Here is a 26664-nt window from a genome sequence, read left to right on the forward strand (position 1 = left end):
GTGTTATGGGCAAGCACGTGTTCGCGGGCTTTCCTCCGCGCCAGCTATGACGTATGCGATCCGGCGCGTCTCCTTCCTTTCCCAACCTCTGCCTTTGTCAACGGGTTCAACTCGGATAACGTCACTGGCAATTTCGCCCAGCCATTGATGCGATTTGCTCTCTTATGCTCACTCAGCAATACTTCCAGGCGACTTAACGAAGTTCCGATGGCAGCTCTAAAGAAAGACGCGGTACCTGTCGCATGACTTCTGAACATGTCAACTCTCGAGGGCAATAACAACTTCATATTTCATCGCACACTAGATCGACTAATACTCAAAGCCAGCCGCCTTCCGCTCCTCAACATCCGTCTCAAACGGAGCCTCAGCCTGCGGCGTAATCCTCGCCAAATGCCTGCGCGCGCCATCATCCCAGTCGAGCAACGCACTGTGCGCCGTAACGCGATTATCCCAAACCACAACCGTACCCGGCGCCCACTTGACGCGTGCCTGGAAGTCCTGTCCTTTTGCGATATGGTCGTACAGGAAGTTGAGTAGGAAATCCGACTCCTCTTTCTTGAAGCCCACAATACGTCGACTAAACTGCGGGTTCACGAAGAGCGCTTTCTCGCCTGTCGCAGGATGTGTCCGCACGAGCGGGTGGATTGAGGTTACTGGGTCGCGACGCACGATGCCGCCGCGGTTTTTGCTGTTGTCGGCTTGCTCGACGGCTGTGGTGGTGTTAGTATCTTTCGCAGCCGGTTGTTTCGCGTCGAGGCTTACCTGAGTGAACGACTTTCAAGCCGTGCAGTCGCTTTCTGAACTCTGGCGAGAGTCTGTTATACGCTACTGCTTGGTTTGCGAACAAAGTATCACCCCCCGCCGCTGGCCCATCAAGGACATACAGGAATGTAGTACCGGGTGGCTGCTTTTCATACGTCACATCTGAATGCCAGGTAATCGAGTTCGTCCGCTCTTCAAAAAAGTCTCGCGCCGTGGTGTCGTCAGTACCTCGATGGACGAGATGAACCTCAGGATAGCCCTCAGGAGCACCTGATGTAGGATGGATGTGGTGTCGACCGAAGTATCCACCGAAAGCGAGTGCGTCTTTGATTGGGACGTCTGCGAAGTCTTGATCGCGGAACGCTACGACCTTTTTCTGGGCGACAAAGAGTGCGAGTTCATCTTTTCCGGCATCCGTCAGCTTGCTCAGCTGGATACCATGGACTTCAGCGCCGATATTTGCTGTGATGTCGGCGACAGTCGCGTTCGCCAAGAGGTTAGGGAACGAAGGGTCGGCATCTTTTCCGTGTTCAGTGTGCTCGAATGGCTCCCATGGTGGGTATCTGAGCAGCTGATTAGTATCGGGTATCATTGACGGTATGGCGATACTCACTTTCTGCCCTTCTCATTGTCCCAAGTCGGGAGGTAGTGCGGATACTTGGCAGGTGCATGCTTATCAGTCCCGCGCAGCTCGAGTTCCTTCTGGAAGACCTTCGGACCACCAAAGGCAGCTTCCTTGTACTGACCAACTCCAGACTTGTAGCCGACAGTACTCTGTTCGGTGACCTCTTCGATGAGTGCGGGAGCCATGTTGCTATGCAACGGTATCACTTAGGGTGATGTTGAGGAGCGTCAATTTGGAAGTCTATCACATCACCTATGAAGCGGCCTTATATGTACGAATCGAATCATAATTGTGAGTAGCAATGCTTCATTGCGACTCGACATTGGCTACGCGCAACCCCGCTCTTGCAAACTCAACGCCAAGTTGCCACGATCATCGGATGTCGCAGTCAAGTAATCTATCTTGGCGATCCAGTGAGGTTGACTGCCGCGATATGCCCCGATCAATCAGCGTGCGATCATATTGCATCAAGCATGCATTGTATTGCTTCATACTGTCTTCCTACACCAGACTAACCGCGAGCAGCAAAGACCAACGGGTTGTGCAAGGCTTCTTGTAACCGAACCACCCCACGCGATGTCGAATATACCAAGATTCTGGCGTTAGTAATATCTCCGAACGCACTGCTGGGGTAGTGGCGGATATGGTGTTCCATATCTATGTCGCCAACACCCCAGCCAATCACGCAATCCAGGATCCAAAGGAACCACGACGAATCAACTTTGGATATACTGAACAGAACCGCTCGACCCCGCTGCGAAATAGCACCCACTGTTTGCGTGCTCGTTAAAGATAGCGGGACGACTGCCGCTGTCAGTTCCGCGGCCAGTATCAGAATCCAAGTGTAACCGAGAGGCGCAAAGATGGCGAAGATGCATTGACAGTCGGTGGATACACGGTCATCGTGCGTTGCAACGCTAGCAAAATTGCGAAACTGTTTCTCTGAAAGATGCAAATCCAGAAGCTCTGCGCATGGGATGGTTATCGCGTGGGTCCACGAGCGAGAGAGCGCCCACAGATATAATGAGAGCGCACCCTTATAACGTTCTCAATATGAGAGTACTTCATTGACCTTGAAGAGCAGCTCAAATTTCAAGATGGTCGCCAATGATACTGCTGATGACTACCCCGTCGATAGTAAAGTGATTCTCAACACTGCGGAAAGCGACAGCAACAGCGACACGGCAGTCAACACACCCAGTGCCAAAACAAGATATGGCACGACCTTCATCTCTTCAGACTTCGGAAAAGACCGATACAGGCCCGTCGATTCCTACGAAGGCATCCATCGATACGATCCAGATTTCGTATGGGACAAGCCAGAAGAAAAGCGTCTCGTGCGCAAGGTAAACGACATCATGCTTCAAGGATCAACGAAGCCCACGCTGACCTACCCCAGATCGACAAGCGCATCTGCACCTGGGCCTGCTTAATGTTCTTCGCCCTCCAACTCGACCGAGGCAACATATCGCAAGCGCTCAGCGACAACATGCTCGACGACCTCGGCATGAACACCAACGACTACAACTACGGGCAGACCATTTTCTACCTCTGCTTTCTATGCGCTGAACTACCCTCGCAACTCATCAGCAAGAAGCTCGGGCCCGACAATTGGATTCCTGTTCAGATGGTCAGCTGGAGTCTTGTAGCTAGCTTTCAAGCTTTCCTGAGCGGACGGAGTTCGTTTTTCGCTTGCCGCGCGCTGTTGGGGTTGATTGAGGGTGGGTTCATTCCTGATAACATTCTTTACCTCAGTTATTTCTATACTGGGTGGGAGTTACCTGGGCGGTTGAGTTGGTTCTGGGTGAGCTACCAGTCTACTCAGATTGTCTCTGCGTTCTTCGCTTTTGGCATCTTGCGTCTGCGCGGACACAACGGTATGGAAGGGTGGCGTTGGCTATTCGCTCTCGAGGGTATGTTGACAGGCTGCATCGGTATTGCATCTTGGTTTTACCTGCCACCCAGTCCAACACAGACTGCGAGTAAGGCGTGGAATCCGTTCCGTGGAAAAGACGGATGGTTCAATGAGAGAGAAGAGAAGATCATGGTCAACCGCATACTGAGGGACGACCCTAGCAAAGGCGACATGCACAACAGACAAGGTCTGAGCTTCCGCATGCTGTGGGACTGTCTCAGGGACTACCACATGTGGCCAATCTACCTACTTGGCTTATCATGGACAATACCAACCACACCTTCAACAGCATATCTCACGCTCCAACTCCGCTCCCTCGGCTTCGGCACCTTCGAAACCAATCTCCTTACCGTAAGCCCCCTCCTTCCCATCTCCCTACTACAACACAACTAACAACCCCCCAGATCCCCGCATACGTCCTCTTCATCCTACAACTCCTCTTCTGGACCTACATATCCGAGCGCTTCAACCAACGCTTCCTCGTCGGCCTGATATCGCAGATCTGGGCCCTACCCCTGCTCATCGCGCTGGAACTCCTGCCTGCAACCGCGTCGCCCTGGTCCCGCTGGGTTCTATCCACCCTCCTCGTCGGACACCCGTATATCCACGCTATCCTCGTTGCCATCACATCGCGCAATGCCGGTGCAGTGCGCACGCGCACGGTGGCGAGTGCGCTGTACAATATGTGTGTCCAGGCGAGTAGTATCATCAGCCAGAATATTTATCGCGACGATGATAAGCCGCTTTATCGGAGGGGAAACAAAGTCTTGATTGCGATTTGTGCGTATAACTTTGCGCTGTTTATTGGGGCGAAGGTGTATTATGTTGCTGTTAACAAGAAGAGAGATGGGATTTGGGAGAGTATGACGAAGGATGAGAAGGAGACGTATCTGGAGACTACGAGGGAAGAGGGGAATAAGCGGTTGGATTTTCGGTTTGCGCATTGAGTTTTCTATTGAAGAGAAACAGTAAGGAAGGAAACAGTAAGAAACACAGCGCTCAAGGCTCTGGTTTCGCAAACAAGCAACAACTTGGAAGAAAAAGAAGAGCAACGAGCCAAACCCACACATCCTCATGCCCCTACCAAGGCAACTCCTCCCCCGTCCTATGAAAAAACCTCCCCGTATCCTCCATCCCCTTCCCCCTCAACACATCCCACAGCCCCCTCGCCGCCTCATCTGGCCCCACGGCTCCTGGCACATCCTCTCCCTCCTTATGCCTCGGATCTAAATCCGTCTTCACAATCCCCGGATGCAGCACCAGCACTGCCACACCCTCCTCTTCCAAATCCACACTCATACTCTTGAATAAACTATTCACCCCCGCTTTGCTAGCGCGGTACGCGTACTGGCCTCCGGAGGTATTGTCTGACATGCTGCCCACGCGACTTGATACCACGCCGATTTTTGGAGAGCGGGATTTGAGGATGGCGGGGAGGAGGGCTTGGGTGAGGAGGAGGGGGCCGAAAGTGTTTACTGCAAACGTTTTCTGCAGTTTATCCAAATCAACTGTGTGGAGCGCATCGTCCTCAGGTCTTTCCATGACGCCGGCGACGTGGAGGAGGAGATCGATTGGTGTGTCTGCGCCGATGAACTGGACGAAAGACTGGATTGATAAAAGGGAGGAAACGTCGAGCTGGTGGGTTTCGCAGGGAAGGGAGGTTAGGGCTAGACCGAGGGTTTGGTCTGTTGCTAGTACGGTATAGCCCTAGATGAAACTCGTTAGGCTGTTGAAGGGAGAGGGAAATGGAGATGGGGGTTCTGCTGACTTCGTCAATGAGGATCTTAGCTAGAGCGTGGCCGATGCCGGAGTTTGCGCCTGTTATTACTGCTGTTGGCATGGTGGTGGTGGAAGTTTGAGAGTTCTTATGAAGCAGTTTCGGTTTGAGGTGATCTAATGATTGTTTGATGTCTGATACCGTTTTGCGTTTAGACAGCGAGGGCGTCAGAACAACCATCGTGATGATATAGGCAGGAGCTGACCTATGACGTTGATGACGTCTACCTTACAACGTAGCAATCCTATCCTTACTCACAGTTACAGTAACTGATGTATGAGCGAACGTGGGCCTTTGAAAAAAGGATACAGGAGGACGATATTCCTGAGCCGAGGCAAGACATAAGGACTTATGTCGAGCGTTCTTGTGGTAGTCTTGACGGTTTCGCGTTGCCTAATCGGGCTAGTGTACTCGTTCTCATATCTATTGAACTTCGTTGAACAGGTACTCACTCTCGTACGCATCTCGTAAACGTACAACTCACATCCCTCAACCTAGAAAGAAAAGGCAAGAAGAAAAAGACACAAAACGCCACCGCAATGTACAAACGCGATCCACAGCGTATCCTTCCAACAGAAGCAACACCCAAGACACAAAACGTACACATACAACACCACCTATCCAACCTTTTCCATCCTCCCCTCCGCCTACGCACCCACACCAGCCACACTCACACCCCCTCCGCCCACACTCCCCATCCCAACACCCATCCCCAACCCCGTCCTCGTCCCCCCCCTCGGCCCCACAAACCCCTGTCTCTGCCTCCCCGTCCTGCCCCTCCCCAACCAATTATACTTCAACTCCTTATTCAGGCGCCCAATTTTCTCTTGTGCATCATCGCTCGACTGGAGAGAAACGAGCACGGAAACGCACTGCAGCATGCGGCCGACTGTTTCGGTGACTTTGGTGCTGTCCATGGGGGTTTGGCGGAGGGAGGAGGGGGCGTTGGAGTTAGAAGTGAAGTTTGAATGGGATGTTGGGGGTGGGTGGAGGTGGGAGATGGTTGGGTGAAGGGCGTTTGAGGAGGAAGTAGGGTGGTGAAGGGATTGGGGGTGGTAGTGGGGAGGCGGGTGGGAGGATGGGTTTGAGGAGAAGGAGCCAGCGGAAGTATTCGACGTCGCACGTGAGCGTGTACTGTTTGCGAATGTCGAACTCGTCATACTCGTCGTACTCTCCAGATAGCCCGCACTCGACGTACTCGTCGAATTCAGACTCCCCATCTCCCCCCCTCCACTCTGTCTCTCCCCCGCAGCACCAAACCCACTCCCCGCCGTCCCGGGTCTATGATCCGGAATCGGACTCGGACTCTCCAATCCCGCATTAAGATTCTCCAGACTAAGCCGCGAGAAAATCGCCATAAGCGCTTCATACCTCGGCAGAATAACAATATCCCTAAACATAAGCAGCGTAATCCTCCTAACCTCCAGCTCCCCAAGTATAGGTATATTCCGATGTTCCGGACTCTTGGTATTCATCTCGTCAGGCAACATGACGCCCCAGAACTCGCCTGCCTGGGCACTCGTCATGATGCCGCTGCCTCTGAACTCGAGGTCGAGGGGGAGGAAGACGGCTTGCAGGAAGGGGAGGATGGTGGTGAAGACTACGAGCCACATTTCTACTAGGTGGGGAATGAGGCGGTCGTCGGGGACGTGGCGGAGGGTTTGGTCGAGAGAGCCGAAGCCGGTTTGGAGGAGTTCGTTTAGGTCTTCGATGAGGATTATGGGGGACCGTTTGTGGATGCAGCGTTTTATGTGCACGGTTACTAGGGCGTTGAAATCTTCGACGGGGGGTCGCGGGTCTTCTCCTTCGAATATTAAAAGTACTCGTGCTTTGAGCAAGGGCCAGGCGTCGTCGGGCGAGAGGCCGTTGATGCCAAAGGAACTGCCTAGGTGGAGCATCTCTGTTGTGTGAGAGATGGTTTGGCTGGGCGTGCTCATGTTAGGGGTCGTGGTTATGCTGCTGGCTAGAGACGGCCATTCTGATCGCTCGGTGCTGAAGGACTGATTCCGCTCTCGGTACGGGGGTTCGAGTTGCGCGTCTAGAAACGCGGCGGCCTTCTCTTCCTTCTTCGCTCGTCGGAGATGGCGTCCTCCATGCCGGAGATCTAGACCGGTTACTGAATTTGCAAAACTACTTGAATGCCCTGGCGACGAAGGCGCGGCGAAGGAATACAGCGGCTCTGGTGCGCTGGGATTTGTAGGTTTGGAATTACTGCTGGCAGACGACAATGGCAGTGCGAAGCCATCCTGGTCTTTCAACTTGTTCTTCTGCCGCGACAAGAAGTGGTGTTTATGTTTCTCTTCTTTTCTCTCGGGTAGAGAATCATTCCGTGGAGGCACTAGCGTGGATGTCGACGCGTTGGCAGAAGAGTACAAGGAAGCATTACTGCTATTTGTCGCCGAATCAACCAAGCTCGTCGTCGACCCCGCCATCATCATGCGATTCAGCGCCTGCGAGCTGTGAATGCCAATGCCAATCTTGCCCGGCGACGGTAGCGCCTGGTGCTTGCCATCCAACCTATTGTCCACCTTGATGTTCTTCGGCTTGGACGAGAACAGCTTCCCGCCTATCCTGCTCTTCCCCTCCTTCGGCTTCTGCAGCTGCGGCGGCTCAGGCGTCGACACTAATTTAGGCGACGCGTGCGGTTGCTGTGTCCCTTCAATGCCAGGCGAGTTGAGCGGACTCCGTGGAAACGCCGCGTTCGCAGCGCTCGTGGCGGCCATCCTGCCTCCCCCAACACCATTCGAGTACGTAATGCCATTCGTCCTAAACGTGACCTGCGCCGGCACAGGCGGCGGACTCATGGGCTGGCCCCGTCCTGCAGGCGCAGCTTCGTTCGGAGCGGGTATCGTGGTGGAGCGCTTGCGATTGTGCTGGGGGTTCGAGGCATATGCGGCCTGGGCGGCGATCTGCGAGGCGGTAAGATGGGTCTGCGAGGCCATGGTGTTGTCGCGGTCCCGTATAGAGCCCTCCTTCATGGAACTCAGACTGGGCTCGAAGTAGCCCTGGGAGCGCTGGCGGGGGCGGTGTCCTAGATGCGCGCCAATGTGACTCTGGCTCTGGGTTGCATCGCGCACAATGCCGGGACGCGAGTAGTTTTGCGCTGGGGCGCCGCGCGAGTCTGCTGACGTCGGCGACTTTGCGGACGAGGGCGAGAGTATCGAGGTGGGCAGGGGAGAGCGGCGCTGTTGCTGTTGCTGTTGCTGCTGCAGCGTGGCGTGGGAGCCGTCCGAGTCGGAGTCGTCGAGCGAGGGGCGGTGGAGCGAGGGCGTGTGGATGGATGGCGTCTGGGGAGGGGGTGAAGAGGGCGCCATCGTGGGCCGTCGCACTGCAGGCCCTCTCGTATTACCGCGTGGGTTGCTTTTGCGACAGTGTGGCTGTTTGCAGGGTCAGGGTGTAGAGGCGGTGGCTGTAGGCCTGGCCAAACACACGGGACGGGTGAAAAGTGAATATGGGGGGAGGGAAGGAGAAATTCGTGTCTAGTCGTATTCCCTCATGGCCTGCATGGAGAGTAGCAGATACAACGTTATCCAAGCTCAGAGCGGAGTCGTGGGAGGAGCTGACGTGCATCCTACTGCCACTGTTACATGCGCCGTTGATGGATCGACGTCGCGTGGCCGTGCTGTCTCCACCCCGAGCCGCTTGACCCCGCCTATCTTCAATTAACCTTCACTCCAACACTTCCATACACCAACTACATATCCACCCCTACTCAGAAGATACCACCCGCTGGAACTCACCACCCAACATGCCCTCCCTAACAGCAACCTACACATCCTCAACCTCGGACCCCCAAACCTTCACCTCCGAACTCCCCGCACTCGCCTCACCACCCACAACCACCGATCGCGTCGCATACCTCGAAACCCTCTCCTCGTCCCTCAAGACCCTCCAGGCAGACGTAAACGCATTCCTAACGCAAAAAATGGCCGACGACAAAGCCGCCGACGACGCAAAAGACGAGGAGACATATGGCGAGGAAGTCGTCGATGAAGACTGAGACTCTCTTGCATGAAGAAGGCGCATTCTTGACGGATAAACATTTTTAACGACAACCTCTTCTGGGCTATACTATACCACACGACAAGACCAAACCTAGCGCCACCCCGCACCCCCCGTCCTCCTCCCCGTACTCCCTCCAAACCCACCACCACCACCACCACCACCAACACCAACACCCCCCCTCGCACACCCACTATGCACAACCCCATTATCCGGAAACACCCTAATCGCACTCCCCCCAAACCTCTTATGACAAACACTACAATGCCTCTCCTCATCAATCACCACCCTCCTGTTCAACCCGCCCGGCACCAACCTGCCATACGCATCCCTCTTCTCCTCGCCGCCCAACAGCACCGCCTTCTCCACACCCACCTTCTCCACGCCCCTCAACCTCGCCACAATCCTCTCTTCATTAAGCAAGGAATTCGCATTCCGGATTCTGCCGAAGAAATAAGATTCTAGGTCCTTAACGGGGAGAGAAGGGGGGATGAGATCGAGGGTCGTGGCTGCGGGGAGGCGGGCGCCGTGTTTTGACAGGAGGGATAAGGCCGGGGGCCAGTTTGGGGGGTGGGGGGGTGGGGGTTGGAGGTAGAGGGAGAGGAGGACGTGGTAGATTGAGAGGTCGGTGTCTTCGATTGTGCCGCGGGTTGTGAGGGGGGAGTGGGGGCGTGAGGAGGGCGAGGAGGAGGTCGGGGGTGCGGTGTAGACTTGGTTGCAGTATCTGCGTGGTGTGATGTGTTAGTTGGTTGTTTCTTAAGAGTGGAGTGGTGGAGGGGAAGGGGGAGTGGGAAGGAAAGGAAGGGACGTACTCCTCAGCTTTCTGGTAATCCTTCAACTGGAACACGTAAATCGCCAGTGCCTGCTTGTGACTCCCCATTTTACTCAGCACAATAGCTCTCGCTTCGTAGTAATCCGGATCTGTACCATTCGTTAGCAAAACATCCTCAATCTCCCACCCCCTCATCTCAAGATCAAACATACCATTCGCAGGCAGCTGCTGAAACACCCTATACCGATTATACTGCGCATTCCCCTTTTTCAAAAACCCCTCCAACCTCTCCTTCCAATCCCTCTTCTCCTCCTCACTCTCAAACTTGCCCTGTCCCTCCCCTCCTTCCCCCTTGTCTCCTTTTTTCAACCTCTCCAACAGCAAATCCACAAGCCTCTGGTGGAAATCCACATTCAGGTCATTCAGCTCCTCGATGATGTGTTCGAGATACCGAACCGCCAGTTTCAAATCAATGTTTTGTAGAAACTCCAGCACGCGGTCGCGAGGCAGGGTTTCGGCGTTTTCGGTGTCGGCGAGGAAGATTTCCATGCCGAGTTGGGGGTCGGTGCGGAGGGGCCATTCTGCGTATTCGAGGATGAGGTCGATGAGTTCGGGGGGGAGGGCCTGTAGGTATCCCACCGTCCTTTGTGGTCCTTGCAGTGCGGGTGAGACTTCTTCGTCGGCTTCGTTCTTGCCAAACTTTTCCAGCAGCTCCAGTGCCTGGCGATGCAGTTTCTTGCCGTGGAGGAAGTCGATTAGATCGGCGTAGCGACCTGTTTCGTAGAGCTTCTCTTGCACGACGTCTGGTTCGCAGAAGTTGGGGAGGCGGAAGAGGGAGCCGGCTACGCTGGGGTTGGCGATCATGTATGCGCGGAAGAGGGTTGTGTCGACGAGTTGAGCGACTTCGAGCAGCTTTGCTTTCCAATCGACGGGAGATTGGAGGGAGGACTCTTCGATGAAGATGTGGAAGGGTGGCTTTTCGGCTTCGAGTTGGCTGCCGCTAGGTGTGGGGAGGGGTTCTTTTAGGTTGCCGTCGGTGTCGATGTAGCGTTTTATCTGGACACGACATTGAGTGAGGAAAGACTGCAGAGCGCGAACAGAGTCTTTGAACTCTTTCTCTGCGGCCGCTCTGTCAGGCTGGGAGGGGTCGGTCGGCCTCTTCTTTACGCTCGCTGGTTCCATAGTATCGTCTTTGGCAGAGTTGGTGCGAATAGATGCAGCGTCTGAATCGACCTTCTTATGTCCTCCGACTCCAAACCGGCCCATCATCGACCGCCCGATCGTGGCTACAGGAGCGGGTGTGCTTTCCTCTTGTTCTTTCGTCGGTTTCTCTCCATTCGCCTCTTCCTCATCCGCCACGCTTCCATCACCCTTGACACTCTCTTCTGGCGCTAGGTTGCCAGCGATAGACCTGGGATACATTGCGATGACGCGCTCAGGCGGGGCCTTTGCATCGACAAACAGCTCCATCGCCTCACGGTACTTCCTCTGGTCAAACAAGGCCTGCGCCTTCAGTATTTGTATCTCACGCACCCTCTCCTCCTTGTCAAGAAGCAGGGTATCTTCCAGCATGTTGAGAAGACTGAGCGACTCGTCGTAACGCCCATGAGCGACCAGCTCATCGATCTGTGTCTCGTAGCTCTGTGCTCCCATGCGCCATATCGATCGATCGCTCGCGACGAGGAAACCCTTTCCGGCATGGGCTAAGCTGATATTCGGCTGCGGTACATGGAGGAAGCTGACGTTGGGTAGTGCGATTGTCTGTAGCAGGCTCAGGGTATCCGGATTCCTGACTTCCAGACTGCCCTTCGAAGGAGGTAGTAGCGTGAGCATGTATGGGTACGAATACGCAATAGTCTCGGGGGCGGAGTGCCAGGGTACTTGTCGCTTCTCGAGGGCGTTCCCATCTGTATCGATGAACAGACTGTTGACGTCTTTCGCCAACAGCATCTCGCCCTCTCCAAGTCGCGTCGCGAGCGGCTTCGGCACCCAACTACCCATGCCCATGTATCCCATGCCTGACGACGAAACAGCGCCGAAGCGTGCTCCGCCCTGACTCCCGTTCTCAGCCAACGCGCCTGGCTTGATGATATCCTGCACCTCCTGCGTCTCAATGTTGACCATTACGAAGCCGGGGTCCATGCCAGCGACTATCTTGGTGCCTGTCGCCCATGTCAGGCTCTTGACCGAAGCGATGAGCGAGATCTCCACCGCGTCGCCCGTCAGCTCCATGTCCTGCCATGTCCACAGTATGATCTTCCGCTTCACGGCGACAGCCAGGTGGCTCACGATGGACGGAATGCCAGTCGAGGGGTCCTTGACGATGTTGCTTGCCGCAGCGAAGGTAGTCGCACCCCGTGTCTTCTCAAGCTTCTCCTGCAACTGGTACGTCTGAATGTCGTGGATCGAGACATAGTTGTCCGACAGCGAGACAAGGATATTCGCTTCCTTGATAATCGCCAGCTGTTGTATCGGGCGTCGCGAGAACTTCTCCTCTTCGCGTAGGAGGTCGGCGGGTCTGGCTTTTGGCGTGGCAGGTGCTTCGCTTTCGCCGTTCGGGTCGCCGTTCTGCTTGCGGTCGGGGTCTACATCCTCAATCTGGTCGTTTACGCGGTAGATGCGCAGAGCACCCGTGTTCAAGCCTACGAGCACGCGGTCGCCTGGGTGTGTTAGTAAGCTGGGGAGATGCTGCAGGCGGGCGCTGTACCATATGCGAGGATGGACTCAATTTTCGACTTGTCGCGCTGCTTGAGCTCGACGATGGGTCGGGCGGTGAATGCAGAGAGCATTTTGGCTATTGTATCGACTGCGACTTCATTTGGCCATGGTCATGTCGCTATGCGACGGGTGCTGCAAGCTCCATGGGTGCCTGGGATGCGCCTGGAGCTCGCCGGTCATCGTCATTGCCGCGGAGCTTTGGCCAGGGTCCAGCCAGCCACGTGCAGCCACATCACTCTCCGACACTTGACTGCTCAACCAACAGATACAAGCAATCACTTTTCGAAGGTCAATGTCGAGATCAGATGCTTTGCATTGATAATCTATCTAATCTACCTAAGATGCTCGCCCGGTTAATAGGCATTTGAGCGTGATACAGAATGAGAGTGGGTGATGCTGGTTGAGCGAGTGGGAAAACAACTTCAAACATGACTGTGCAGTAACAGGACAAGGGAGGATATTTGAAATTTCTACCGTTGGCCCGTCATGCGGCGGGACCATCTCCCCCTCATTTTTCACACCCACAGACACACCACTCGAGTGGGGTTCTTTCGGGCTATCCAGCAACCACCACCAACATCCCAAAAAAAAACGCCTGCAATAACAGGTCCCGGGCGCAAGCGCCTCCAGGATCAACTCAAGCGGCGGTTCTAAAGAAAGAACACAGCAGAAACCAACCCTTCATCCAGAGGGACGAGGATGCTTCCACCCGTACAAACAAACACAAAAATGTCGGCTTTCAACGTCAACATGTCTTCCTTATCTCTCCCAACGCGGTCCTCTCAGAAAAGCACTGGAAGAAAGGAAAACAGGAGGAAAGCACAACGCTTGTTACCAATCAGCACATCAACCCCTCCTCTTGACCCCCAAACACGCAGCCACAAGCAACGGGTGCAAAGCATACAAAGCCAGAAGTGGGCTGGTGAGCCAAAACAGGAGTCGGAGGGGCGTGGCGAATGAGCGAGTCATATCCACATATTGCCGGTTCGTGTCCAGCAAACACAGCACTACCCCCGTTGCAGCCTCGAACCACAATCATCATGCACACCAAGAGGTCGCCTGTGCAGCGCGCCAAGCGGGCAAGCCACGGCGAGGCGGGGTGCGGCGGCGATGCAGCGTCGAGGTGTGGGAATGAAGGGCAAGGGAAACGGGGATGTAGGAGGGCTGGACAGAGGATCGGGCGTAAGGGACCTCGGGAACAGACATACTCAAGGAGATATACACAAAACCTCATCATTTGATGGAAAGACATCTGCAGACAAACACACAAAACATCTCGGGTAGCAAGGAGAGTAATGGAAAAGTTACAAAAGTAGTGTGTCTGCAGAGCTTCGCTGTCAAACTTTTGGCGATGAGGGGATATCAATCCAACACGCACTCGCAAGAGAGAGCAGTAACACAAGACAAATAAACACAAGGAAAATTACATCGTGGTTTGGGGTATATTGAGAAAAAGGCCAAAATGTAAGAATCAAAACACCGGCACATGCACAGCGGAGAAGCAAGCTTCATCAACGCGGTATGCATGTGCCCGAACCTCTTCCCCAGAGAGCGTGTTATCGCATCATCGTGAAAGGAAGGGGAAAAGAAAACTTCAAACGCAAGATTCGGTCTGAGCAATTACGGCTCATCGCAGGTCGGTCAGGTTCGTAGGATTGTCTAGTAGTAAGACCAGTCGTTGGCCGGTTGACGCAGAAGGCAAGCCGAAAGGTCAGGTGGTTCGCGACTGGCTTACAAGTGTTTTCGACATAATACAGATCTTAGATGAACGGGTTCTGCTGCTGTTTTTCCTGCGGATAGGGCGACTGAGTGTATTGATGAGGGTCGGAGAACGGACCGGAGCGGTCGTCGGCGGGTGAGGGATCAGCGAGCTGACCATGGCTGCTTGTGCGTAGATGCCCTGGGCGTGCGGAGTCGGTCACCGCGCGTAACCCAACTCGGCCGACCTTCTCTGTTGCTGGCTCGATATTGTCGCCAGATTCGAATGTAGAAAAGGGTCGGGGTGCAAGCGTGTAAGGCGCTGCTTTATTCACGTTGTAGTCGTTGGGTACGTATTGCGGCGGCGCGGTAGTGGGGTAATCGGCGCTGGGCTTGGCCTCGCGGTCGAAAGCGGGATCGACGACATAGGGATTACGTCCGAGTTCTGGATCATCACGGCGGAAGAGATGGGTCGAAGCGTAGACAAGGCCGCCGAGGGCAATGAAAAGCCAAATGAGAATCAAGGCGGTGGAGATGAGCGCTTCGGTTTGAATGCCGCTCATCAGCTTGTCAATAACGCGTTCGACGGCTTCGGTGATCTCGTCCTTTGCTTTGCCGTTGGGATCAGCGAGCAGTTGGTTGGCAGAGTCTGAGTCGCTTTGCTCAGCAAGGGCTCCAATAGATAGCGTGTCGTTTGCAACGCCAGGGAAGTTGACGTGGGCGTGCTCTTGGACCCAAGTGAGGCCACTTTGGAAGCTGGCGATCTTCAGGCCGATCAGGCAGTTGAGAACTTCCTTGATCGGGTCGTAAAGTACAGTGCCACCGAACGTGTCGTTGAGCGTGGTGCTCATCTGATCCACAAACGAGTTGAGGGTGTCGTTGACTGCCGTCGTACTGGTGTTTACCCAGCCGAAGATGTCGTCGTTGATCGTATTGTCCAAGTCAGCGACGGCGCCGTTAACGCCGTTAGACCATGACATGGACGCGTTGTTCATCGACTCAACGACTTTTCCGGCAAAGTCAGCGACCTGATCCGTGAGCTCTGGGGTCTTGTCTTCGATGGCCTTGAGCAAGAGGTATTGACAGAAGCATGCAAAGAGACCAGCGATCCCCAGAGAAATCAAGAACATCATGGGAATGGAGGTGGCGTAGGCCCAGGCCCAGCGCATGACAGCTTGTCGACGAGCTGAGCCGAAGCGCCTACCGAACCACAGGCCGATGCCAGAAGATGTTGGCCGGGACGCGAGATAGACGACGTCCATACCATCGTGGCCCTCGGCGAAGAGAGCAGCACGTTCTTGCATCTTCCGGTAGCGGCGCATCTCCATCCACGCCATCGGGACGCAAACAAGGATGGCGGCGACGATGAGCACACCGAGCGCGATCTTCCGTGCGTTGTAGGCCAGCTCGATCAGATCATCGAAGAATTCGTTGATCGAGTTGCCGTCAGAGCAGAAGCTTAGTACTTCCTTCTGTGGCACGGGAAGAACTGTGCGGTCAAACTCGAAAGTGTCCATGCCGCGGATCAACTTCTTGACCTCTTCGAAAGGCAGGCGGATGATGCCATCCGTAAAGTTTTGCACCTGTTCGAAGTTCGGAATGGAGTTGTTAAGCTTCTGGAGACCCTCTGCCATATCAGGAGGCATCTCCAGTGATTTGAGCTTCTTGATCTGGTCGTCCAGGTTGATCTCTGGCTTGTTAAATCCCGGGAGGTTGAAGTTGATCTTGTCCATGATGGAGTTGATGCCGTCGGAAACGGACTTGACGGCGTCGCCCATGTCTTCGGTGACAGACTCGATGGTTTCGTCGAGCTGTTTGTTGATAGCTTCGCCGATTTCCACAGCGGCGTGAAGGCTGCCGCTGACAGCGAGGGTGATAAGGCAGAGGTAGGTACTTGTCATCATGTGAATGACGAAGAGGATGATCTCTTCGACACCAGTGACGCTCATTTCGAGCATTTGCATGAGGCCACTGATTGCCTTCTCAACCCCAGAAGCTGTCATTTCGTTGACGCCCTTGGCCATGTAGTGGGGCATGGAGGCCATGGAGCTGCCGATGTTCTCGACTTGGGTGCAAGCACTGAGGGCTTCCCGGCGGGCGGAAACGAGGCTTGCGTCGGTGCTTGCGATGGCGATGAGTAGTCGCACAAGGACTAGTAGCAGTAGGATCGTCCAGCAATTGATCCATATCTGTGAGAGCCTAGCTCGAAGGCCGAGGTATGGTTTGAAGTTTGGTGTCTGGTTTATTGTAGGTCGTGGTGCATCTTGCGATGGGTAGTAGTCTCGCATCTCATGACTATCGCCAGCGGACATAGATGGAGGCACAGGTGGAAAGAGTTGCTGTTGGTTCGCGGAGGAAGCCATGGCGAAGGTGTATGGCTGTGAAACGTGGTCTGGCTGGCGTATTAGACTCTGAGGTTCAGGATCGATGATAAGCAGTAAACAAGTGCGGTCGTGGGAGTAGGCCAGCTAGGTCATGAATGTCTTCCAGAGACAAGGTAGCGACGTAGGAAAAAGTATTAGGCGAAGTATTGCAATGTGAAGACAATAGACAACAATAGGAAAACCCAACGCTCCGTACAATGCAATAGGAAAAGGTAGTAGTGAAGCAGCCAGGTGAAGGAGCCTGGAGTGGGGAAGACCGCTGTGAATATCTACTTCACAGCGACTAGGGTAAAATGACTGGAATCGACATACCGCGAGAGAGCGAGGACCAGTAGCAGGCCTCTCCACTCGGTACCAATGATACCTCGAGAAGAGGCCTGCACGACCAGAGAGTTTCAGCAGGGCATACACGATCGTGAGGCTCAAGTTAGAACAGGCAAATCTAGGAAAGGTGGTGGCCCGAATACGCGCCCGCAGAAGTGGAGCAAGCCACTCCCGACCAGTCAGGCCGATTTTTTGGAGAGGGCTCAAAACAAGACGCTAGAACAGATCGAACTGCCAGCGTCTGTTATTTTGGGCCGAATTGTCCTCGAGTGGTTGTCGCAAGTCGAGCCGGGTGTCCTTTGTTCCACGGCTTGCGCTCGTTGGCATGCAATATTCCCGCAGACGGTGGAGGAAGGCAGGTGCACGACCTCGTGACATCTGGGGTCGTCGCAGGATGGGGTTGTCGAGCGCAAGGGAACACGACCTCTGAACGTCGGTCGCTGGCAGAGGAGGTGCTCAAGGCGCGGAGAGTTGCGCGACGCCGCCATTATGTAGCAACACGTCGCCGCACGGCTGTCCGAAGGCCTGTGGCGCCGTCATGCCTTGATTTCGCGTTTCTGCAGCTAGCGAAGACGTCATACCCAGTCTGGTCTTCTGCAGCTGTCAAGAGCCAACTTCACACACAAGAATTCCATCAACAGCGCCCCCAGATGTTGCGCATTCGATGACTTCCAAAATAGAACGAGTGTTCATGTCACGCGCCGTCATGCTTGACCGTGAAGATGCCGTAGCCAGAAATCTGATCAATACGCCAAGTCGCATGCGTGGCTGCGGCGTAGCGCTGGTGTGGAGCCATGCGCCGGTCGCTCCTGCACGATTGCTTCTGTCCAATCAAGCCACATTCGCTAAGAAGGCTCAAACACGTCCCTGTCGTCTCAACTTCATCTCCTCCATCCCGTTTCCAAACATTCTTCCGTACTGCATCAACGCCAACGACGATTGCTCATGTCCGGCGTCTTCCTGCATGGCCGTGTTGTACATATTGATACGAGCACTCTCGCCCACAGATTTGATTCCCGTACCACAAGTTTTTGCAGCCCCATACCGCGTATCCGTAATGTTTATCACTCCGCCGATATAGCCAACCTTCTTCCATATGCTATATCCTTTATCGTTTGTCTCATCCTCCAGAAGATCGCTGACATGTTAGACTGGGTGACATAATTGAGTCCCTCGATGTAGAACCTGTTCCACAAGATGCATTCCCTTGATGGATGTCTGACTAGCTATTGCTGTGCCGCTGATGTATTTCATCTTCCTCTTTACATGGTACGAAGTAACTGCTCCGAAGTGCGACACGCCTCTAGATGCGATGAGGATGCATGAGTTTTGCAAAGGTCGTCGCCGTCAACAACTCTCAAGGGCAGTCGCTTCCTCATGTTGGACGCACTTGTCGTATTCCGAGCGCGCTTACCTTCCATTTCTTGCTGACCAAGACATACAACATCTCTCGTTCATTTTCCAGCTTTCGACTCCTCTCCAAATCACCATCTCTTCGTCCGAACCCCTTTCGTCTATTGTTCACCGTACCGTCTATGATTATCGTCCGCTTGCCTCCTCTCGATAGCGCTGGCCGCTACCTGTCACTCGTTTTCTGTTCTCGAACTGCCTGGGTCGGATCCGGAGAGTGGTGAGGTGAACGCGAGCTTCCAGCACGTTCCGCGTCCATGATGAGCCCGGGCGTCGTTGTTGCAACTCGACCGTGCAGACCGTGCAGAACGTGCTCAGTGACGAGAAACCTCACCTTACCCCACCAACCGCAAATTACCACTTGTTTACCCACTCCGCTTTGCCCACTCGTTCACTGCACTCGCGCCATACTCGTTCCGGAACCTCTCAATTGCTCGCACTTTGCATTGCCCGACGTGACGTAACTTTATTAACCACTCGCAGTACATATCAGATTCCTCCGCTTTCGAACCGACCGCACTTGTTACTACTCGCCCGAATCGTCCCTCCCGTCCTCTACTTTGTTATCAGTTTGGAGAGCGCACAGCTGAAGAGACCGCAATCGTTTTCCAATATTACCGCTCCCGCGACAGCGTACCGCATCCCAGTCCCCGCTCCGCTCAATACACCGCTGGTCGAGCAGGCGAACACGTACCTGAGCCCGTGACCGATATCGCAGGCTACCACTGAGAGTACAATAACTTCGATCACGCAGAACGTACGCTCTCATTCTCACCTTCTATCATCGCTAGGCTGGACCTATGGCAGCTAAGACATATATTAGGCAACTTTCAGCGCTACAATAACACACATCTCTGTCGGCAAACCTCTTCTACCCAAGAACTCACCAAATAACCAACTCAACTTACCAACTACACTCATCGTAAGCTTGTTCATGTGAGCAATCAGGTCTGCCTCATTCGCTCACTTTGAGGTTCAGAACAAGCGCTCGGGTTCAACAACTTGGCGCCTCACTATCTCTCTAGGTATCTTGTAAACCCCGCACTTGCAAGGCCCAGACTCTCAGGTACGTGACAAACACATTGCATATCGATGCCGCATTCTCCGATACTTCGGGGCGGTGTCGACTCAAACCTCGTCTACTGGTCTCCCGCAGATGACCGAAGATTCTGCGCTATCTATCTCATCCCGCGAACCAAGTGTTCGGGCAGCAAACTTGTATCGACCACCATCGTGAAGGCGGTGACGCTGTCTCTTGACCCGAACCAGCGCACGTGTAGTGAATCTTTGCTAATTGAACTTCGTGTATAGTCGGAGTACCTAGATTGATCTAGTCTCTCGTAACCGCTTGGGCTCATACCATAACCACTCTTGGCTCTATCAGACCTACAAATTACAGTCTCATCACATCGCTGCTCTCTACCGCATCCACACACCACCTACACGCTACAGCCTCACGCAAAGTTGAATACCGTCGGCCTTTACCTCTAGGGCTTGAAACGTTGCACAGCCTCAACGCCTATCTTTCTTCCCACACCACCCCATCAGGCATCGTTCAATGTCACCTTCCATGGTCGATCCTATCAAAGTCGTAACTGGGGACTCAGTCGCGACACCCAATAAGGCCTTTGCACCAGAACTCCAGGATACCAAAGTCACATCTCCGACATCCGACTCTAGCGGTGATACCCTTCATGACGAGAGCTCTGACGTCCGCTCCAGCGGTGATGGTCTTGAGACTCCTAATAGCCCTGTCAGCCCAGAGAACCTCAACTTCAACGGTTTGGCCATCAGCGGCGGTGGTGTTGATCTCCGCAGGGACACGGTAGATCGCTACACTAACCCTTATCAGCGCGGACAGAAGCAACACAACGAGCCGAGTGTCTATGGTCCTCCTGGTCGTGGGTTCGGTGGCAACAATCGATTTGGAGCTGGCTACAACGGTCGAGGAGGTGGTGGTGCGGGTACTTATCGCAACTCGCGAACATGGATGTCCCCCGACGCACAGGTCCAGCAAGAGTTCCTCATGATCCGTAATGCAATGCGCCGACTCTTCAAGAACTCTGACGTCTCAAAGTGGAAGTTGAGCGACTATGTTGCTCACAAAGAGGCCATGCTAGCATCGCAGGCGAACAAGCTCGCAAACCAGGTCAAGAGCAAGGAAGACGCCCGTTTCGTATCCTCCCCCATCTCCTCTGACGTCCAGAAGACACTCACTAGGTGCGGTCTAGAAGGCAACTTTGAAGAGATCGGAAACTACGGCCGCGCTCTGGGTGAGCAAACCATCTGGTGCAACGACTGGGAGAACGGCAAGGACGAAATCGCTCCGTGGCCTTCAATGGCTGAGATGAAGTGGGAGGGCGATGACCGAGCCAAGACAGGTGTTGGTCGCTTCCTTCCTCTTCCCCGCGAGGAGGGTCCTCCAGGTCTCATGTGGAACCAGCTCCCCGCCATCGAGCAGTACCCCATGGACCAAGTCTGCAAGATCCCCACCATGGAAGACGTCTACCTCCCCGTCGACTACCATATCGAGCCAGACCACGAGTACCTCTGGAACAAGGGCCTGGAGAAGGAGATGGACGACTTCCTGGAGTCGTAACAATCTCCTTCCATGCACAAAGCCTCACACTATGATAACCACGCTTCGACATCACGGTCTGCAGGTCAGCTTTCACCTTTGGAGTACTTCCGGTTTCGCATCGATTTGGCGCACGTCCAGCTTCCAACCAATGTGACTATTAGCTACTACAACTGTCACCGAGCTATCTGTGGCCAAGTCGATCTCCTTTCCGGTGAGGTACCGGTTGTTACCTTTATGTTATGGGCCTTGGCTTCCTTTGGAGTTATTCGCATCCTTGGGATTTGGAGTTACGACACATAGACGAATCGATAGGAATCGACTCATGCACACAGCCAACGATCACGACGACACAGCACAAAGCCTCCACTTCACTCTTCGATACCCTGGCTGTCATGACTCGCGTTGTTGGCTTCTGGTCTAATTGGAAGGCAACTTTGGAACACGCGTCATTGACTCATGTGCATTGCTTGCGTTGAACTTTTTGCTTATCAAATTACGACAAAATGGAGAGTCATTGGGAGGATGCGGCGGAATTGGTATTGGGCATCGGAGCCGGATGCATTCGGTCTCATTGCGTTGGTGCGTTCTTGCGATAACATATCCTAGTTACTCTCCTCCAAAAAAAAGTGCTTTACACTTCTGCTTCCTGCCGCTTCATCAAGCGAAGCCGTGACTGACATACTGGCACCCGACTTCAGGGTCGTTAGGAGTTGCTGCAATGGCTCTTATTGCCGCTACCCAATCCTGCCAGCGCTTCCATCTAGACCTCTTCTTCAGTCCAGATGTCCAAATGCTCTTTGCCCCGCTCGCTGTTCGTAACGATGGCAGACCGCGTGGGGAGCGGTAGGTGCCTTGTTGGCTCGGTGATGACCATTGTTTCGCGTGCCATTGGCCCTCGCATCCTCGTGGCAGGTTTGAGTGACTTCACATGTCACCGCCTATCCGGAGAAGACCGACACTACCCAAAATCCCACGCACGTCGAATCCCGGAATGACTCTTCTTGTCCCCGGTGAGCAAGTCCAAAGGCTAGACCCTGACGCCACGAGCCACGTAGATTGGCTTTATCGAATGGATGTCGACAGTGAGACTACGTGCCCGATGGTACGGTGATGATGACAACTGCCGTTGACAGCGCGGCGGCTTTGGGGTCGGACATGCTGTCGATGTATAATCTCGATCTCGGGGTAAAGCTTATCTTCCAAATATCGGCGCCGTAGTTATAACAATCCGCGCGTGATTCGCGAAGAAAGAGGAACCAGAAATCGTGTACTCGAACAACCGGACGATCTCGCATACTTGATATACGAGCCACCAAGCTTCTTACTCAAGTGACCTCTCCTGCTCTATCCTGTGATACCCCAATCAAGACCGCATCATAGCGCCACAAGCAGTAGATACGCCCGATCGGGTGCCTTACCGCGAGGCGTCCATCATCCACTAACCCAAAGCGGCAGGGTTCACGCTTCCTTGACAACACATCACCGCATTTCACCAGCGTGCAGGAAGACGTTATCACGGGTCATCATTGCGCCGTGCACAGTACCACCTTAGATCTCGCTTACAAGCTCACAGCTCACGGCTAATACCACGATCGTGACAACCTTGGAAAGGGTCGGTTCGCGAAAATGTATCTTTAGGTCTACACTTTACCAACTCTTCCCTCCCCTTCCCAGCCCTGTCTCAAAACCCATCTATTGCTTCCTCATCCTCATCCAAATCCTTAGTCATATGCAAAATCCGAATCCCCTCCCCATTTGGACACGTTACCACATCCACCCTCCCACTCCTCACATACCCACACCTCTCATACAACTGCACTCCACTAAGCGTCGCCCCCATCTCCAACCTCTTAAACCCGTCCGTCTCATCCGGCTTGCCTTCCCTCGCCCTCGCCTCGCAATACCGCATCATCATCGTGCCCAGGCCTTTCCGCGCATACTGCGGACTCGTGAAGATTGCTCGTATGCTCGCGCGGTCAACGGCTGGGTCGCGTTTTTCGGGCATGCGCAGCGGAGAGGGCGCGGAGTCCCCGCCGTACAGTGTTTTGCGGAAGGACCAGCCGCCGCAGGCGCAGATTGTGAGGGGTGCGTTGAGGGGGTGGAGGATGTAGTATGTTCTGTTTGCGAGATCATCAACTTTACTATCCTTTAATTCCCCCCCCCTCCTTCCCTTCCACTACCCAGGTTTCTGGATCTGGTCTTTGGCAATGCAATGTGGAGAAGAGGGGTACATATCCCCCCTCCCTCTTCCGCAAATGGATAATGCTTGATGACAGTTGATGACGGACGCCTTATTCTCATCCATTGATTATGATTGGAATTATACGTACTGGTCTTTGATGAGAACGGAATCTGGACCGAAGAGGTAGCCTATTGAGCCGTCGAGCTCGGCGTCTGTATAGTACCCTTTTCCCAGGCTGCGGAGGGAGGATGCAATCATGGATTGCAGGGAGGGTATGTCGGCGGGGGTTGCGGGGCGGAAGGTGTATTGGTGGGTTGCTTCTTGGGCTTTTGCTGAGGCGACGGGGTCGTGCATGTTGAATTTGGGGATGAGTGCTCTATGTCTTTTGGGGTGTTTGATGAGGGTTGTATAGGTCTTTTACTGTGTAGATGTATCTTCCTTGGGAGTTGGTGCATTCGGTCCAATCATACGTTATCGTTATCGCGAGGCTTGGGAGTGGGATGCTTTCCGACGGAAACCATCCCTGTTCCGCAAGGTTGGTTGCTTCGTATCGATCATTCCGAAGTCTATGGCGCGTCTTTCTTTCCAACAGTTACACGTACGAGTCGTAGAGGTGTATGTTCCTCGTCCATAACGCGCATCTCATAAGGTTTGCCGGACGGCGCGCTTTGACCACCGCGCGCCGGTTGATGTCGTTATTCTAACTTTCCGCCTCTGGCACCCACGTGGCACCATCGTCTTCCTCCAACAACCATCTTACAACAACTCTCGAATGATCCCAACCCCTGGCACTGACTGCAATAGACCTGATAACGAAGATTGTGCAATGTCAATGTCGACCCGACCCGGCTCCAGGCCCAGAGTGAATAACGGCGCCCCGCACTTAGCGAGATGAACAGTCTGGAAAAGCGAACGCGAGCATCGACATGTTCATCACAATCAATGCCGTTTTCCCTCCGAGTCATATTGCCAGAAGCTCATGGTTGGATCGACTCAGCGACTCATCGACTCAACGGCTAATACCAGGCGTAAGGTTAAAACGATCGCGCCTTCCTTGCGAGTCATCCTGAGCGGGCAGGTGATGCGGATGAATGGGGTTGCAGAGAGATCATGGAAGCATCGATCGCAAGATCCAAGATCCTCAACAACGGCAACACCCTGCAGTGGCTGATGCTGTACCTGCTTCTTTTGCTTCCAAGAACTGTTCGTTTTTGGCGTCCGCAGGATGAAGCAGGGTATAGAGTCGTGCACCAAGGGTGTTGCGATGGCTAGTACCCTTTGGACAGATTGCATCAACATCGCCTGCAGCATCCTGACAGCAGATTGTCGTGGGTGGAGGCGAAGCTCGTCTTACATGCCCAGTCTGCCAGCATCGCACACACTAAACAAATCCATCTATTGGAGTACCTTTGCGAAAAGATTTTCAACGTCACCAGACGTCGCAGTCAAAGGCAAGAAGGCATGGCTTCCATGTGCGGCGCATTCCGTTCACAACGGTCAACTCGCGGTGCTGGCGTTGCCAGCGTTTGGCCATCTTTGGTGCGCTTGCTTTTTGTATCACGTTGGGTGTTGAAACAGCTAAGAGCGTCAGGCGAATTTAAAATAGCACACGGTCCATAACGGGACGCTCCCGTGACGTCGATCAGCCCTATACCAGCAACGGCAGCAAATATGCGAAAGCTTATTTGCGTTTGGAAGCGTTCTTGACAACGAACAGGAACTTCGCTATATGCAAGACTGCACTATCATGCAGAAATACCTCCATCCGCAGACTGCCCAATCGCATCACATGTCGAGAGTTTTCCTCGCATTGCTTGCGATGAAGTCATTCCGCTTTTTCGAGACAGCCGTTTTCTTGTCAGCTCAACCTCCTACACTGACAGCTCGGAGACGGACGTCACTATGGCCAATGATTCACAGCAGAGTTCACAGCGTACCGAGGCACGGCAGGCACGTTGCGGTCGCACTAGGAACATCCTCGCGTGGGGCACTGCCCTGTAGCAAGATCAGCCGGGGTGACTAAAAAGTAAAGTCCAAGCGCATGAATGATGATAGTGCTTTTTCGGTAGTCGGATCATTTGAGGGTCCTGAATGGTCGACCGTACTGGCTGTTCGAGTCGAGAGGCTCAAAGTGGGACTGGTATTCCTCCGTACCCCATCTCCACCATGACTCTCATGAGAACTCAACCTACTTGGCAGCACTTGGTAGCAGTTGCATGACTGGGGCTTGTTGTCCTTGCAATACACCGATGCAGAGTTGGCCAATCCAGTGTCGAGTCGACGAACACCTTCCTCGGCTGTGATCTTAGTTACCGGTTGTTTCCACTCCATCGATGAGCCCACTGATACCTTGGCGGTGCCTGGCACTATGCCCTGTCTTCTCGACTTGATCGTCGTCATGGGTAGATTGAGCTTGGCCATATGCCTGGCCGAACATCTTGGGATTATAAGAAGGTAGGACGCCGGCTTCAGTTGGAGATCATCATCAGTCAACACTGTCGTCAACACTACAGTTCACAGGCCCGGTGCTTACATTCGCTCCTACCTTTTTCGCTTCTTCTCTATCTTCTTGTCAATAGCAGATTCAACTTTCATCCCACTTCCCCCTATCCATCCACCAGTCAACACCATGTACGCCAAATCCGTCCTCATCGCCGCCCTTGCCGGCTTCGCTTCCGCCAGCCCCATCGAACTCGAGAGCCGCCAGCTCTTTGGTGGTGGAATCGGCGGCACAGGATCCAGCTCGAGCGAGTTCAGCCGCGGCGGCTGCAAAGACGTCCTCTTCGCCTTTGCCCGTGGCTCCACTGAGATTGGCAACATGGGAACAGTCGTCGGACCGCCCACCTCGAACGGCCTCAAGAAAGAATTCGGAGCCGACGCCGTCGCGACCGAGGGAATCCCCTACGCGGCCTCCATCGGCACCAACGTCCTCCCCGGCGGCACCGACACACGCTCCAAGAACATGATGGCCGACACCCTCAACAGCATGGCGCAGAAATGCCCCGACTCCGTCATCGTCGCTTCAGGCTACTCCCAAGGCGCAGCCGTCTGCCACCGCGCCATCGAAGGCCTCGACCCCGCCGTCATGCAGCAAATCGCCGGTGTCGTCACGTACGGCGACACCCAGAAGCTGCAGGACAGGGACCAGATCCCTAACTTCCCCAAGGAGAAGGTCAAGATCATTTGCCAGCCTGGCGATGCTGTTTGCCTCGGTACGCTGAGCGTGCTGCCTGCGCACTTGACATATGGTGTCCGTGCGGATGAGGGTGTAGCTTTCCTTGTGCAGCAGATTAAGGGTGTGCAGGCGAAGATCAAGGCGAGGAATGCGAAGAGGGAGGCGGAACAGATGGCTGGAGACGCTGAGTTGCAGGCGCAGGCTGCAAAGATGGACGCTGAGATGCAGGAGGCGATCAAGCAGGCTGCTCAGGAGATTGAGGCTTAAGCGTTGATTTGGGGATTGCCTAGAGGGGATTTGGGGCTGGATACATGTGTGGCTGGATCACTTGAGGACTTT

At 54.2% G+C, this 26664-nt stretch overlaps 9 protein-coding genes across 9 annotated transcripts; 4 read left to right on the forward strand and 5 right to left on the reverse strand.

The window, feature by feature from the left end:
* Positions 1 to 309: 309 nt before the first annotated feature.
* J4E78_009226 (uncharacterized protein) lies at positions 310 to 1572 on the reverse strand (the record flags this gene model as incomplete). The annotated part of the gene is made up of 3 exons (XM_049369819.1): positions 310 to 710; positions 763 to 1325; positions 1376 to 1572. 3 exons carry the CDS (start codon positions 1570 to 1572, stop codon positions 310 to 312), a joined length of 1161 nt encoding a protein of 386 aa, XP_049218449.1.
* Positions 1573 to 2484: 912 nt separating this feature from the next.
* Positions 2485 to 4249, forward strand: J4E78_009227 (uncharacterized protein; the record flags this gene model as incomplete). Its single annotated transcript, XM_049369820.1, has 3 exons — positions 2485 to 2733; positions 2787 to 3653; positions 3707 to 4249. 3 exons carry the CDS (start codon positions 2485 to 2487, stop codon positions 4247 to 4249), a joined length of 1659 nt encoding a protein of 552 aa, XP_049218450.1.
* Positions 4250 to 5726: 1477 nt separating this feature from the next.
* On the reverse strand, positions 5727 to 8393 carry J4E78_009228 (uncharacterized protein; the record flags this gene model as incomplete). The annotated part of the gene is made up of 1 exon (XM_049369821.1): positions 5727 to 8393. The coding sequence occupies one exon, from the start codon at positions 8391 to 8393 to the stop codon at positions 5727 to 5729; it is 2667 nt and encodes an 888-aa protein (XP_049218451.1).
* A 434-nt stretch (positions 8394 to 8827) lies between these two features.
* J4E78_009229 (uncharacterized protein) lies at positions 8828 to 9079 on the forward strand (the record flags this gene model as incomplete). Its single annotated transcript, XM_049369822.1, has 1 exon — positions 8828 to 9079. The coding sequence occupies one exon, from the start codon at positions 8828 to 8830 to the stop codon at positions 9077 to 9079; it is 252 nt and encodes an 83-aa protein (XP_049218452.1).
* A 95-nt stretch (positions 9080 to 9174) lies between these two features.
* Positions 9175 to 12642, reverse strand: J4E78_009230 (uncharacterized protein; the record flags this gene model as incomplete). The annotated part of the gene is made up of 4 exons (XM_049369823.1): positions 9175 to 9805; positions 9894 to 10002; positions 10066 to 12513; positions 12561 to 12642. 4 exons carry the CDS (start codon positions 12640 to 12642, stop codon positions 9175 to 9177), a joined length of 3270 nt encoding a protein of 1089 aa, XP_049218453.1.
* Positions 12643 to 14331: 1689 nt separating this feature from the next.
* On the reverse strand, positions 14332 to 16632 carry J4E78_009231 (uncharacterized protein; the record flags this gene model as incomplete). The annotated part of the gene is made up of 1 exon (XM_049369824.1): positions 14332 to 16632. One exon carries the CDS (start codon positions 16630 to 16632, stop codon positions 14332 to 14334), a length of 2301 nt encoding a protein of 766 aa, XP_049218454.1.
* Positions 16633 to 19957: 3325 nt separating this feature from the next.
* Positions 19958 to 20986, forward strand: J4E78_009232 (uncharacterized protein; the record flags this gene model as incomplete). The annotated part of the gene is made up of 1 exon (XM_049369825.1): positions 19958 to 20986. The coding sequence occupies one exon, from the start codon at positions 19958 to 19960 to the stop codon at positions 20984 to 20986; it is 1029 nt and encodes a 342-aa protein (XP_049218455.1).
* A 2302-nt stretch (positions 20987 to 23288) lies between these two features.
* J4E78_009233 (uncharacterized protein) lies at positions 23289 to 23504 on the reverse strand (the record flags this gene model as incomplete). Its single annotated transcript, XM_049369826.1, has 1 exon — positions 23289 to 23504. One exon carries the CDS (start codon positions 23502 to 23504, stop codon positions 23289 to 23291), a length of 216 nt encoding a protein of 71 aa, XP_049218456.1.
* A 2044-nt stretch (positions 23505 to 25548) lies between these two features.
* On the forward strand, positions 25549 to 26592 carry J4E78_009234 (uncharacterized protein; the record flags this gene model as incomplete). Its single annotated transcript, XM_049369827.1, has 2 exons — positions 25549 to 25604; positions 25671 to 26592. 2 exons carry the CDS (start codon positions 25549 to 25551, stop codon positions 26590 to 26592), a joined length of 978 nt encoding a protein of 325 aa, XP_049218457.1.
* Positions 26593 to 26664: the final 72 nt, after the last annotated feature.

Source organism: Alternaria triticimaculans (assembly GCF_023758025.1).
Source record: "Alternaria triticimaculans strain BMP 0046 chromosome Unknown scaffold_19, whole genome shotgun sequence".
Lineage (NCBI taxonomy): Eukaryota > Fungi > Ascomycota > Dothideomycetes > Pleosporales > Pleosporaceae > Alternaria > Alternaria triticimaculans.